Source organism: Salvelinus sp. IW2-2015, unplaced genomic scaffold (assembly GCF_002910315.2).
Source record: "Salvelinus sp. IW2-2015 unplaced genomic scaffold, ASM291031v2 Un_scaffold1447, whole genome shotgun sequence".
Taxonomy (NCBI): Eukaryota; Metazoa; Chordata; class Actinopteri; order Salmoniformes; family Salmonidae; genus Salvelinus; species Salvelinus sp. IW2-2015.
The window spans coordinates 98,299-111,692 of NW_019942914.1; the positions used below are offsets into that span (position 1 = coordinate 98,299).

At 44.5% G+C, this 13,394-nt stretch overlaps 1 protein-coding gene across 1 annotated transcript in view; it reads right to left on the reverse strand.

Annotated features, from left to right (window-relative positions):
• Positions 1 to 13,394, reverse strand: part of LOC112070879 (von Willebrand factor A domain-containing protein 7) — a 39,564-nt gene that overhangs the window by 8,549 nt on the left and 17,621 nt on the right. The window contains exons 7-11 of the mRNA XM_024138334.2: positions 3,988 to 4,163; positions 2,230 to 2,342; positions 1,537 to 1,653; positions 1,129 to 1,341; positions 623 to 755 (exon numbers count right to left, since the gene is read on the reverse strand). Of these exons, the coding sequence (XP_023994102.1) occupies positions 623 to 755; positions 1,129 to 1,341; positions 1,537 to 1,653; positions 2,230 to 2,342; positions 3,988 to 4,163 (752 nt within the window). The remainder of the gene's footprint in view (positions 1 to 622; positions 756 to 1,128; positions 1,342 to 1,536; positions 1,654 to 2,229; positions 2,343 to 3,987; positions 4,164 to 13,394) is intronic.

Consider the following 13,394-nt stretch of genomic DNA (forward strand, 5'->3'; position numbering starts at 1 on the left):
CTCCCTGTAGGTTTTCGCTCCAACCATAATCTACTGCAGGGTTTCCCAAACTCAGTCATAGGGCCCCCCCTGAACGCACGTTGTGATATTTGCCCTAGTACTACACATCTGATTCAAATAATCAAAGCTTGATGATGAGTTGGTTATTTGAATCAGCTGTGTAGTGCTAGGGCAAAAACCAAAACGTGCACACGGGGGGCCTCGGGACCGAGTTTGGGAAACCCTGAGATAGCACACCTGAGTAGCTGGTTGATAGGCTGAATCTGGTTTGTTACATCTGGGGTTGGAGTTAAAACCTACTGGAGGGTAACTCTCCAGGAACAGGGTTGGAGTTAAAACCTACAGGAGGGTATCTCTCCAGGAACAGGGTTGGAGTTAAAACCTACTGGAGGGTAACTCTCCAGGAACAGGGTTGGAGTTAAAACCTACAGGAGGGTATCTCTCCAGGAACAGGGTTGGAGATACCTGGTTTATATACAATATCCAGGAAGTCCTATTGAGATCAGAAGACTTCTCTTTCAACAGAGACCTGACTTTGTGATGAGAGATTTTAATGTCAATAAGACTCCCCTGGTTAAATAAAAAGGATAAATGAAAAATCTGTGGAATATCTGTGGAATACCTGAGGGGCTGGTGAGAGTGAAGGAGAGGGAGCTTCCTGTGACATAAGCAGTCAGGTTTCTCACAGACTCATCTACTGTGAAGGAGAAATTATCAGCCCTTCCTGGACTCCGCACAGCCTGTAGAATGGTCACCTGAAAGACAGAAGGAGAGGAGTAGCGAGAGAGAGAGAGAGAGTAAGAGAGAGAGAGGGTTGGTGGGAGAAAAATGGCAGATGCATCTTTCAGAAGCAACTCTCCCAGGGTGACATGTTGTTGCACTACAGAAGCCTCATCTTGGAGCATGGCCATTGGGGCTAGGCTAGGTCCAACAAGGTTGGGACAACGTCTTAATAAACGAGTGCAAGCTTTGGAAAATAAATATAATCATTGGACCAGCGCTGATCCCTTTGTTTAGACTTCTTCCACATTTATGTAAAGAGTTATGGGATATTAGAACTCTCTTGTCCCAACCTTCACAYTGTGGACCTAGCGTTACCCTAATGACACCTAATGGTGTCAAGGCTACCAATGAAGAGCTGGAGGATTCCACAATGATGCTGGTGGCCTTGGGCAGTGCKGTCTTGGTGACCTGTATGGCCAGGCCACCTGAGGACTGGGCCAGCTCCCTGTAGAGCTGGGAGTCTGACWCTGCCATCCGACTGTGCTGGACCTGTCCTTGGCCCTGGTCACTACCCCTCCTACGACGAAGCCCCAAAGAGCCAGTTAGGAAGAAGGACACCTGTGTGAGAAAGAGAGAAAGAAAAAAGAGAGAGAGGGAGGATATATAGTGAAAATTCAAGGAATTTGATGTCCTTCTCTCTACAATTGTGAAGGTCAATAAATCCAGAAGGCGATGAAAAAGACAGAGGAAAATTTAAATATTACCGGTTAATGTTGCTTGTTACATGGAGTATAACAAGGCCCAGCTACTCACCACTGACTTAGTGCGTTCTATTAGAGCGATCACCGTGCCCATTAGATTCAAGTCTTTTGCGGGGGCATCAGTGAAAAGGAAGATCTCTGAAGAGGGGGGTRCACCAGTTAAAGCCAGCTGTAGAAAGTACAGGGGACACAGTCACACTAGCACACCACTAGAATGTAATGGAAATGCATTCTGTGTTGAACTGGCAGCTGGAAGGCAAATTCACAATACAAATTCATAACAGTTATATACAGTCTTATTTTGGTTGTACATGCCTGTCCAACACGACAGGTTTGTCAGACATGCCACCAGGGGTCTTTTCAGAGTCCCCAAGTCCAGAACAAATTCAAGAAAGCGTACAGTATTATATAGAGCCCTTATTGCATGGAACTTCCTTCCTTCTCATATTTCTCAAATAAATAGCAAACCTGGTTTCAAAAACAGATAAAGCAACACCTCACGGCACAACGCCTCTCCCCTATTGGACCTAGATAGTTTTTGTGTCTGTATTGATATGTACGCTACGTGTGCCTTTTTTAATGTAGTTCTGTCCTTGAGTTGTTCTTGTCTATTAATGTTCTGTATTATGTCATTCTGTATTGTGTTTCATGTTTTGTGTGAACCCCAGGAAGAGTAGCTGCTGCTTTTGCAACAGCWAWTGGTAATGGTAATCCTRATAAAATACCAAAATACCAGTCACTGTACCTGAAGTCCTGATAGACTCATCTCCGGGAAATCCCCTCCTCCATCAGCATTCAGTGCATTKATCTGGGCCTTAAAGACGTCTGGGTCTGTGGTCCGCATCAGGGGTCCAAAGTCTTGTGGCACAAAAATAATAGGAWAGGACAAGGTCCACCTCATACGCTTTATCCACGTCATACACATTGTACTCGTCTCGTACTATGACATACAGACAAAGGAAAAACATGAACTTCAACACTCATGTTTCTCCTTCACGGTTTGATCAGATTGTGTGGACTGTTCATTATTGATTATTGACTATCACAATAAGTACAGAGATATTATGTAATAAAGAGAGAGTAAGCTACAGCTGGTGATGGTATGATAAAAATAATAATAATTGTGAATTWATAAGGTTTTTCATACTTTATAATATGTCCATATATAGTTGTGATCTGTTTTAGGAACATCTTCTCAAAATATTTCACCGTTATTACTTTACCAAACATATCATGACATTAGTGATAGTCAAAATCTGTTACATTTGGCCCATTTAAGCAGCGTGTGTCCCTCCTATAGAAAAAGGGGAGAAGGCCTWTGTAAAGGGCTCCATTTTGTTGTTCTGAACATATGCAATGTGTCTGCCTCCGATGTAAAACAAATGTTTGACTTCCACACWMATTACTTCTTTACCTATTTTAGGTTTAAGGAAGTGTGTAGGTCGCATTCTTTATCGTAGAGCTATGGAAGTGTGTATTTAGATCCTCCTGCCCGAGACAAAATCAGCGATTGCTTTGCCATGTCTGTGCYGTGAAGCAGTCAAGCTGGATAAATGTTTTTCTAAGAACCGTCCCTKTGACGTTTTGACGTAACATTGCAGTAAAGTGATATAAATGGATGTAATGATGCAGCCGACCACCAGAGGGAGGCAAATACACACATTTTGTCGATAGGACGTTTACACAGTCCTAGGAAGGTCTGGATGGCTGTCTTCTGATTTATAAAATGGTGGGAAATCAATCAAATAAATAATGTAAACATACACTTTTTTTTTTATTATTCGAGTGCCCGATTCTGCTAATCTCATCCTGTTCTCTACATAGTGCACTACTTTGGATCAGGGCCCATAGCGTACATGATACCATTCGGGACTCATCCCATCTCTCACCTGGGTCGTTGAAGGGGACCAAGATGTAGACTGAGGGCTCGTCTGGCTTTCCTCTCTTGGTGTCTATGATGAACGATGTCGTCTCCCTTACTGCTGCGATGTCGTTCAACATGCTGCCGGTGGTGTCGATCACAAAACACAACGCTCTAGATCCATTCTTAGAGATCCCCATCATCCTGAGAGAGTGAGAGAACGAGGGAGGGCGATACAGTGAGAGAAAGAGGGAGGGCGAGAAACAGAGAGAGAGATGGAGAGAGATGGAGAGAGAGAAAGAGAAGGAATCTCATTATGTGTTGTGCAGTGCAAAAGTTGTTGCACATGTGCAGCAGGGGCCGAGGCAGATAAATGTGCTTGAAGAAAAGGACTAGTGCTAGGATGGACTGTAAGTTAGGGTCAGGACTTGTTGGTCGATGGACCCTGCCTATCCCACGAAGGGTGGAGGTTCCGGAGGAGGCCGGCAGGTGCCAACGGACCCAGAAGGAGGAAGGCGGAATGCTGGCCACCAGGGGGTGGCTTGGAGGTTGCACACTTGCCACAGGAGAGGNATAGTGCACTACTTTGGATCAGGGCCCATAGCGTACATGATACCATTCGGGACTCATCCCATCTCTCACCTGGGTCGTTGAAGGGGACCAAGATGTAGACTGAGGGCTCGTCTGGCTTTCCTCTCTTGGTGTCTATGATGAACGATGTCGTCTCCCTTACTGCTGCGATGTCGTTCAACATGCTGCCGGTGGTGTCGATCACAAAACACAACGCTCTAGATCCATTCTTAGAGATCCCCATCATCCTGAGAGAGTGAGAGAACGAGGGAGGGCGATACAGTGAGAGAAAGAGGGAGGGCGAGAAACAGAGAGAGAGATGGAGAGAGATGGAGAGAGAGAAAGAGAAGGAATCTCATTATGTGTTGTGCAGTGCAAAAGTTGTTGCACATGTGCAGCAGGGGCCGAGGCAGATAAATGTSCTTGAAGAAAAGGACTAGTGCTAGGATGGACTGTAAGTTAGGGTCAGGACTTGTTGGTCGATGGACCCTGCCTATCCCACGAAGGGTGGAGGTTCCGGAGGAGGCCGGCAGGTGCCAACGGACCCAGAAGGAGGAAGGCGGAATGCTGGCCACCAGGGGGTGGCTTGGAGGTTGCACACTTGCCACAGGAGAGGAACCCGAAGGGCATGGCACGATGGTCACTGGAGAGGAAAGGCCCGGGTGTGGCATGCTGACCACTGGAGAGGGAAGGCCCGGAGGTGGCACGATGGTCACTGGAGAGGGAAGGCCCGGAGGTGGCACGCTGTCTTATCCGGCTCTTGAAGGGTCATGAAGAAAACAACTAGCCATGGGTGGACTGTAAAGTTTGGTTCAGGACTGTTAATATCGCTATCGTACATTGGTCAGGATGTTAGAGGAATGAGCAGGAATGTAATACTTGATTTTATTGCACACACAGATACACAGAAAACATTGGGTTGTTTGGAGGTTATGGAATCATTGTGTATGTTAGCAATTTATGTTATTCTTCGATAAGAAAAATAGGTTTATTCAAAGAGAACCAATCATAGTTGTTATGCTGAGAAGTAGATGGTCATTATTCCCTGTCCTCAATGTTTTCTCCACTGAACAAAGAGACAGAATGCAATTTCTAACCCCCAACCCTAGCCTATGGCTGACCAATTAGAATTCCTTGCAATAAAACTGGGCCAATGGCCAAACAACAAGTATCCTGTTTCAGGCTCAATGTATAGACCCCTTCAAATTAGTAGATTCGGCTATTTCAGCTACACCTGTTGCTGACAGGTGTATAAAATCGAGGACACAGCCATGCAAACAAGTCAATTCGTCACATTTCTGCCCTGCTAGAGCTGCCCCAAGCAACTGTAAGTGCTGTTATTGTGAAATGGAAACATCTATGAGGAACAACGGCTCAGCCATGAAGTGGTAAGTCACACAAAGTCACAGAACTGGACCATCGAGTGCTGAAGCGCGTAGCAAGTAAAAATAATCTGTCCTCGGTTGCAACACTCACTACCGACTTCCAAACAGCAACGGCAGCACAAGAACTGTTCATAGGGAGCTTCATGAAATGGGTTTCCATGGTCGAGCAGCCGCACACAAGGCTAAGATCACCATGCGCAATGCCAAGCGTTCGCTAGAGTGGTGTAAAACTCGCCACCATTGGACACTGAGGCAGTGGAAACATTCTCTGGAGGAGGTATTCCCAAACTGGGGTGCGTGCAATGCCGTCGGGGGTACTCCAAATAAAAACGTGAATCAATTTTTATTTTTTAACTGTACGTTTATTTTCCAATGGGGCTATACATTCGGGTGAGTTTTTTTCTTGCCTGAGTAGCCTCGTTTCACTGCCAAAAATAAAATTAAACCATCTAGTGTTAATAACACAATGTCAAATACAGGTAGCCTAGTCAAATAATTACCATCTAATCACATTACCCATTACTTTCTCACGGGAAACCTTGCGCAGACATTTAGAAACATGTCAATTTGAAAAATAAGCCATGGGAGTTTTTTGAGTGAGAATAAAGAAGACTTTCGAGTAGTAAGACATGTATAAAAGCAACAGATACCATTAATAAGAAGGGGCTAGAAGCGTCTTATATGGTGAGTTACTGAGTGGCTAGGACTGTAACGACCTGGGTGTCGGGGGGTGCGAAGTCAAACGCAGGAACAGCAGAGCTTCAATACGTTGAGTCTTTAATGCCCAACTGGCAAACAAAATGTCCAACACGGACGTACTGGGTGTCACACACAACGGTCCAACGACACGAGAAACAAACCCAGTCCACAATAATAATAAACACTCCCGAAATCCAAAAGCCACAATGAAACAATCCCGCACAAAGAAGCGTACGGGCTGGCTGACTAATAAAGCCACACTAATTAACAACTAACTGAACACAGGTGATACAAATAAACACATAAGGAGGGGGAGGAAAAAGAGTCAGTGGCAGCTAGTAGACCGATGACGACGACCGCCGAGCGCCACCCGAACGGGAAGGAGAGCCTGCCTCGGTTGAAGTCGTGACAAGGACAGACAAGCCCCATACTATTGTGGAGGACTTAATTCTTCCTGCTGCCACGGATATGGCTGGGACAATGCTGGGGGAAAAGGCAAAAAAAAACTGCCTTCATGTTTCACGACGCATCAGTGACATGGCAATTTTGAAACAATTACTGCTTTGCATACAAGCAAAGTGAATTATATACGTTACATCTGGATGAGTTAACAGACGTGGCGGGCCTGGCACAGCTCCTGGTATATGGCTATAAGATGGCGCCCAAGAAAATGTCAGACCTTTTACTAAGCCGATTTAGTTTTTTTGTTAATTTATTTGCTTTGTTGGTAACTTATTTTTTGAAACTTATTTTGCAAATAATGTTGCAGCTACCGTCTCTTATGAACGAAAATAACTTCTAGACATCAGGACTGCGATTACTCACCACGGAATAGCAGAATTAGTTTTTTCTTTTCACAACTGACGAGCCCGGCGCGAAGGATACACAGCTTCCTCGGGAACAGGCCCCGATCCCCGTGATCTGCGTGAAGAGGAGGTGGAGATAGAAGGGCCGAAGATCGGGCTGCCTTCTGAGAATTCCTAGGCGATCGAATAAACCCCCACTTCCCTCCATTCTGCAATCTTTGGATAATAAAATCGACGAGTTACGCAGAAGGTTAAACTACCAACGGGACATTAACTGGCTGGTTATATGATGCATCGGCAGGAGAGAACAGCGGCGTCTGGTAAGACAAGGGGCGGCGGTCAATATATTTTTGTAAACAACAGCTGGTGCACGATATCTAAGGAAGTCTCGAGCTATTGCTCGCCTGAGGTAGAGTATCTCATGATAAGTTGTAGACCACACTACCTACCAAGAGAGTTTTCATCTGTATTCTTTGTAGCTGCTTACATACCACCACAGCTGGCAATAAGATAACATTGAATGAGCTGTAGTCCGCCATAAGCAAACAAGAAAATGCTCACCCAAAGGTGGCGCTCCTAGTAGCCGGGGACTTTAATGCAGGGAAACTTAAATCCGTTTTACCAAATTTCTATCAGCATGTTAATGTGCAACCAGAGGAAAGAAACTCTGGACCACCTATGCTCCACACACAAAGATGCATACAAAGCTCGCCCTCCATTTGGCAAATCGACCATAGTCTATCCTTCTGATTCTGCTTACAAGCAAAAATTAAAGCGGAAGCACCAGTGACTAGATCAATAAAAAAGTGGTCAGATGAAGCAGATGCTAAGCTACAGGACTGTTTTGCTAGCACAGACAGAATATGTTCTGGGATCTCCGATGGCATAGGAGTACACCACATATCAGTCATTGGCTTCATCAATAAGTGCATCGATGACTGTCGTCCCCACAGTGACCGTACGTACATACCCAACCAGAAGCAATGGATTACAGGCAGCATCCGCACTGAGCTAAAGGCTAGAGCTGTCGCTTTCAAGGAGCGGGACTCTAAACGTAAGCTTATAAGAAATCCGCTATGCCCTCCTGCTCTGCCACTGCTCTGACTTTCGTCGGATGTGGCAGGGCTTGCAAACCATTACAGACTACAAGGGAAGCACAGCCGAGAGCTGCCCAGTGACATGAGCTACAGATGAGCTAAACTACTTCGATGCTGCTTTCGAGGAAATAACACTGACACATTCATGAGAGCACCAGCTGTTCCGGAAGACTGTGTGATCACGCTCTCTCCAGCCGATGTGGTAAGACCTTTAAACAGGTCAACATTCACAAGCCGCAGGGCCAGACGGATTACCAGGATGTGTACTGCGCGAAAATGCGCTGACCAACTGGCAATGTTTTCACTGACATTTTCAACTCTCCTGTCCGAGTCGTAATACAATATGTTTAAGCAGACACCATAGTCCCTGTGCCCAAGACCACTAAAGTAACCTACCTAAATGACTCACGACCCGTACACTCACGTCTGATGGCATGAAGTGCTTTGAAAGGCTGTTCATGGCTCACATCAACATCATCCAGAAACCCTAGAACCACTCCAATTTGCATACCACCCAACAGCTTCCACTACGATCAAGATGATGCAATCTATTGTACTCCACACTGCCCTTTCCACCTGGAAAAAGGAACACTTATGTGAGAATGCTATTCATTGACTACAGCTCAGCGCTCAACACATAAGTGCCCTCAAAGCTCATCAATAGCTAAGGACCCTGGGACTAAACACCTCCTCTGCAACTGGATCAGGACTTCCTGACGGCCGCCCCCAGGTGGTGAGGGTAGGTAACAACACATACCACCGCTGATCGCTCAACACAGGGGCCCCTCAGGGGTGCGTGCTCAGTCCCTCCTGTACTCCCTGTTCACTCATGACTGCAGGCCAGGCACGACTCCAACACCATCATAAAATTTGCTGATGGACACAAAGTTGTATGCTTGATCACCAAAAAACAACGAGAACCTATAGGAGAAGGTCAGAGACCTGGCATGTGGTGCCAGACAACAACCTCTCCTCAACGTGATCACGACAAAGATGAAATGTGTGAACACAGGAAAAGAGGACGCGAGTACGCCCCATTCTCATCGATAGGGCTGGTGCCACATCAACCAAGTTCCTTGGTGTCCACCATCACCAAACTATCATGGTCCAAGCACACCAAGACAGTGCCGTGAGAGGGGCACGAAAACCTATTCCTCCTCAGGAGACTAAAATGATTGGCATGGGTCCTTTGATCCTCAAAAGGTTCTACAGCTGCACCATCGAGAGCATCCTGGCTGGTTGCATCACTGCCTGGTTGGCAACTGCTCGGCCTCCGACGGAGAGCCAAGTCTAGGTCCAAAGGCTTCTAAACAGCTTCTACCCCCAAGCCATAGCCGCTAAACATCTAGTCAATGGTACCCAGACTAATTTGCAGTGCCCCCCCCCCACTCTTTACAACACTGCTACTCTCTGCATCATCTATGCAATAGTCACTTCAATAACTCTACCTACATGTGCATAACTACCCTCAACTAACAGGTGCCCGCGTACTTGACTCCGTATTGGTACACCCCTGTAAATAGTCTCGCTATTGTTTATTTACTGCTGCTCTTAAATGACTTGTTACTTTTATCTCTTATTCTTATCCATACTTTTTTTAAACTTCATTGTCGGGTAGCGTGCTCGTAAGTAAGCATTTCACTGTAAGGTCTACACCTGTGTATTCGCGGCAATGTGACTAATATAATTTGATTGATTTCGTTACATTTTATGGGGGGTCAATTAAGGAAGACTTCTCTTCCGCAAACCACTGGAAACCAGGACAACATGAGGATATTTTTTAAAGTACTGTACAGCTTTGTGACATCAAATGGACTTTGGTGGTCAAGATGTGTTGGTATTGTACTGATGGCGCAAAAGCCATGACAGGGAGACATAGTGGAGTGGAACGCGTGTGCAAGTGCTCTCCGACCCAATGCATATATCCACCGAGAGGCTCTTGCTGCCAAGGGATTGCTGAACAGCTTGATAAGACATTTTGGACAATATCAGTGAAAATGGTTAACTTTGTTAAAGCAAGGCCCCCTGAACTCTTGTGTATTTTCTGCATTAGCAATGATATGGGCAGCGACCATGTACGCTTTTATAACATCATAGAAGTGCACTGGTTATCAGGGGCAAAGTTATTTGACACGTTTCTTTTTTTTAAATTGAGAGACGCGTTTTTCTTTACTGACGCGCATAATTTTCACTTCTGACCGCTTCCATAGACGAGTTCCTCATACGACTGGCCTACCTGGGTGATGTTTTTTCTTGCCTGAATGATCTGAATACTATGAGTACAGGCACTCTCCGTAACTATATTATTCAATGTGGACACAAAATTGAGGCTATGACTAAAGAATTGGGAGCTCTTCTCTGTCTGCAATAACAAGGACAACACACAGGTCTTCCATCATTGTAGGATATTTTGTGGCAAATGAACAAGCTTACGGACAATGTCAAACCTGATAAATCGAAGCACCTGAGTGAGCTGGTTACGCAATTACTTTCCCGAAATGGAGGGACAACTCAAACAACGGATTGCTTATCCCTTTCACCTCTTGACGCTAGGGTCAGATTTTTTATAATTTTTAAATAACGTTCCCAAGGTAAAACAGACTATTTCTCAGTGTCCAGATGTAGAATATGCAATAATTTACAGATTAGGATAGAAAACACTCCAACGTTTCCAAAACTGTCAAAATATTGTCTGTGAGTATAACAAAACTGATTCTGCAGCGAAACTGAGAAATCAACCCGGAAGTGATTGCTTTTATTTTGATCTGTGTTCCTGGCCGTCTTCTTCCATTTAAAGGGCTATCAACCAGATCCTTTTCCAATGGCTTCCTCAGGCTGTGACCAGGCTTAGACATAGTTTCAGCTTTTAATTTTGAAAAATGAGCGAGATTTTTCAAAACTAGTCAGGTTCCTATGTGATTATGTTCCTACGCGCGCGAGAGGGTAGCTCTCATTTTCTTTTTTTTATTGAATAGGTTACAGTCCGGTTGAAATATTATCGATTATGTTTGTTAAAACAACTTGGGATTGATTATAAAAAACATTTGACATGTTTCTACGAACCATTACGGATACTTTTTTGGAATTTTCCGTCGAACGGATACGAGGCTTTTGTTTTCTGAATCATAACGCGCAACCAAATGGGGCTTTTCTGTTGTTATATAAAGTAATTATTTTATCACACAAAAGAACATTTTGTGTAACACTTGGGAGTCTGTCGAGTGCAAGACATGTCCGAAGATTATCAAAGGTAAGCTGATTAAGTTTTAATTGCGTTCTGACTTTCGTGACCATGCTAATTTGGGGCTAGCTGTTTGTAGTAACTATTGATTGATACACTCCACAAAGCTGTATGCTTTCGCTGCAGAGCTATATTTTCAAATCTGACACGATAGGTGGAGTTAAAAACGAAGCTAAACTGTGTTTTGGTATATTTTCACTTGTGATTGCATGATTATAATATGTTAGTAATATTTTGCAAGCTCTGAAATTCAGTGGTTGGTTTAAGGATAATGATCCGCTAGCGATAACGGGATGAAGATCAAGAAGCCAACTGCCTAAAGATTTCTGGCTAGGGGCTGCGCGTCAGAATTTCTGCCTGTGGCAATCTCGTGTTAAGACACTGATGCCCTGTTGCAACACGTACCTATGTAAGAGTGGATTTTCCGGCGCCTCACATGCATGAAAACTAATACAGGCACAGACTGTGTCTGGGAAATGATTTAATGACTTGAAACTCTCTTCCTAATACAGACCCAACATTGCAAAGAGTATGTGCATTCCTTTCAAGCACGACGCCTCTTCCTCATTACCTGTGGTGAGTTATTCAATATTTGATGAACAAATAAGGTTTATATTAAGATGGCTTAAATAATTTTGATTGAATTATAATTTTGTGCCCTGTGCCTATAAGAGCCTTTGCCAACTCAAGAGCGGGTCGTTTACAAAAACTCAGCATTTTTAGTGTTAATAAATGTATCGGTAGTTATAGTAGTGTGGTGGCAGGCTTAACAACTGAAGGCGAAACAATCATTTGAGAGTGCGCTGACCCTTGGTCTAGAGGGGGTAGCAGCTGGAGGTTGAATGTTTGAAGGGGAATACGGGACTATAAAAGTTTGGGGAAACACTGCTTCGGAGTAATGAAATCACCTATTCACCAATCTGCAGTCGATGACGGACATAATCTGGTGTGGCGGATGGCAGGAGAACGCTAACCGTGCCCGAATCATTAGTGCCTAGCTGAAGTTTGGTGGAGGAGGCACAATGGTCTGTGGGCTGTTTTTTCAGGTTTGGCTAATCCCTTAATTCCCAGTGAAGGAACCGTACGCTAGCAGCATAAATGAAATTCAGAAATGGTTTTGCTAGATCAAGTGGTGAAGAATTGCACTGGCGTACACAAAAAGCTCTGACCATCAACCCCATCGAATGCCTTTGGGATGAATTGGAACGCCGGGACTGGGAGCAGGCCTCAACACCAAACTAGTGTCCGACTTCACTAATGTCTTAATCCACATACTTTGGCCCTGTAGTGTATTCTCAAGGGTTGTACAAGTCACAACTCAACACATCATGCCTACAACCTACAGTGCTTACAAGCACACTCTTCAACCCTAGTCTTTTGTCAGGTCCTTGCGAGCCGCGACTGCATGACCTTCACAGCAGTGTTACATGGATTATATCAATTCCCCACGAGGAAGTCTATTCCCGGCAGCCCTCTATGTCTACCAGCAGCTGACTGGTGCAGCCACACACTTGTCAGTGCAGTGTGCCAGTATGCTGTGCTGGACTCAAGCGAGTCTTGTTGATTCCACTGTAGGCCTCCTGCCGCGCTTGTCTGGTCCAATGAGCCCCATGGCTGCAGCTTCGCCTGCTACCGATAGAGAATTATCAGGACACATACAACTGTCATTCATACTGGCAGTCAGGATCTTTGTATGTTACTTACATTGAGGTTTCTTCTTCCGTCAGTCAGTATGCTACTTGCTTAGTCCTACAGATTGTAGTATCTTAATTTGATCATCTTGTTGTTGCAGGAATTTTTCCATGCAAACTTGTAGAGTTTTCATGATTTAAAAAAGCTTCTAAAGTTTGTCAATTTCAATTTAGACTTGATTACCCAATGTATCCCTACAAAAACAAATCCTTATTAATTATAATGATCACATAACAATTTCCAGTTTCTGTTTCGCAGGATTATATTTTCCTGCTGTGGAGAAACCGGGTGTCAAATTAACGAACTAAAGGCTTTTAGGTCTATATTTGTAAGTGTTTAGCTAACTTCTCATTTGTGTTGAGGGAGCTGTATAAAGACCGAATACAAAGCACATAGAGATCATGAGACTAGGTTGGTATCTGCTTGCTATCCTGACATCCGGTTATTCACAGGTGTAAACCTTAGTTCAAATCAGATTAGTGACTGACTCCTCCTTTTGGTTTGGTGGAAAGATGACGGTTCAAGGCAAAATATTCGCACAGGTCACTCATTGTCTCTG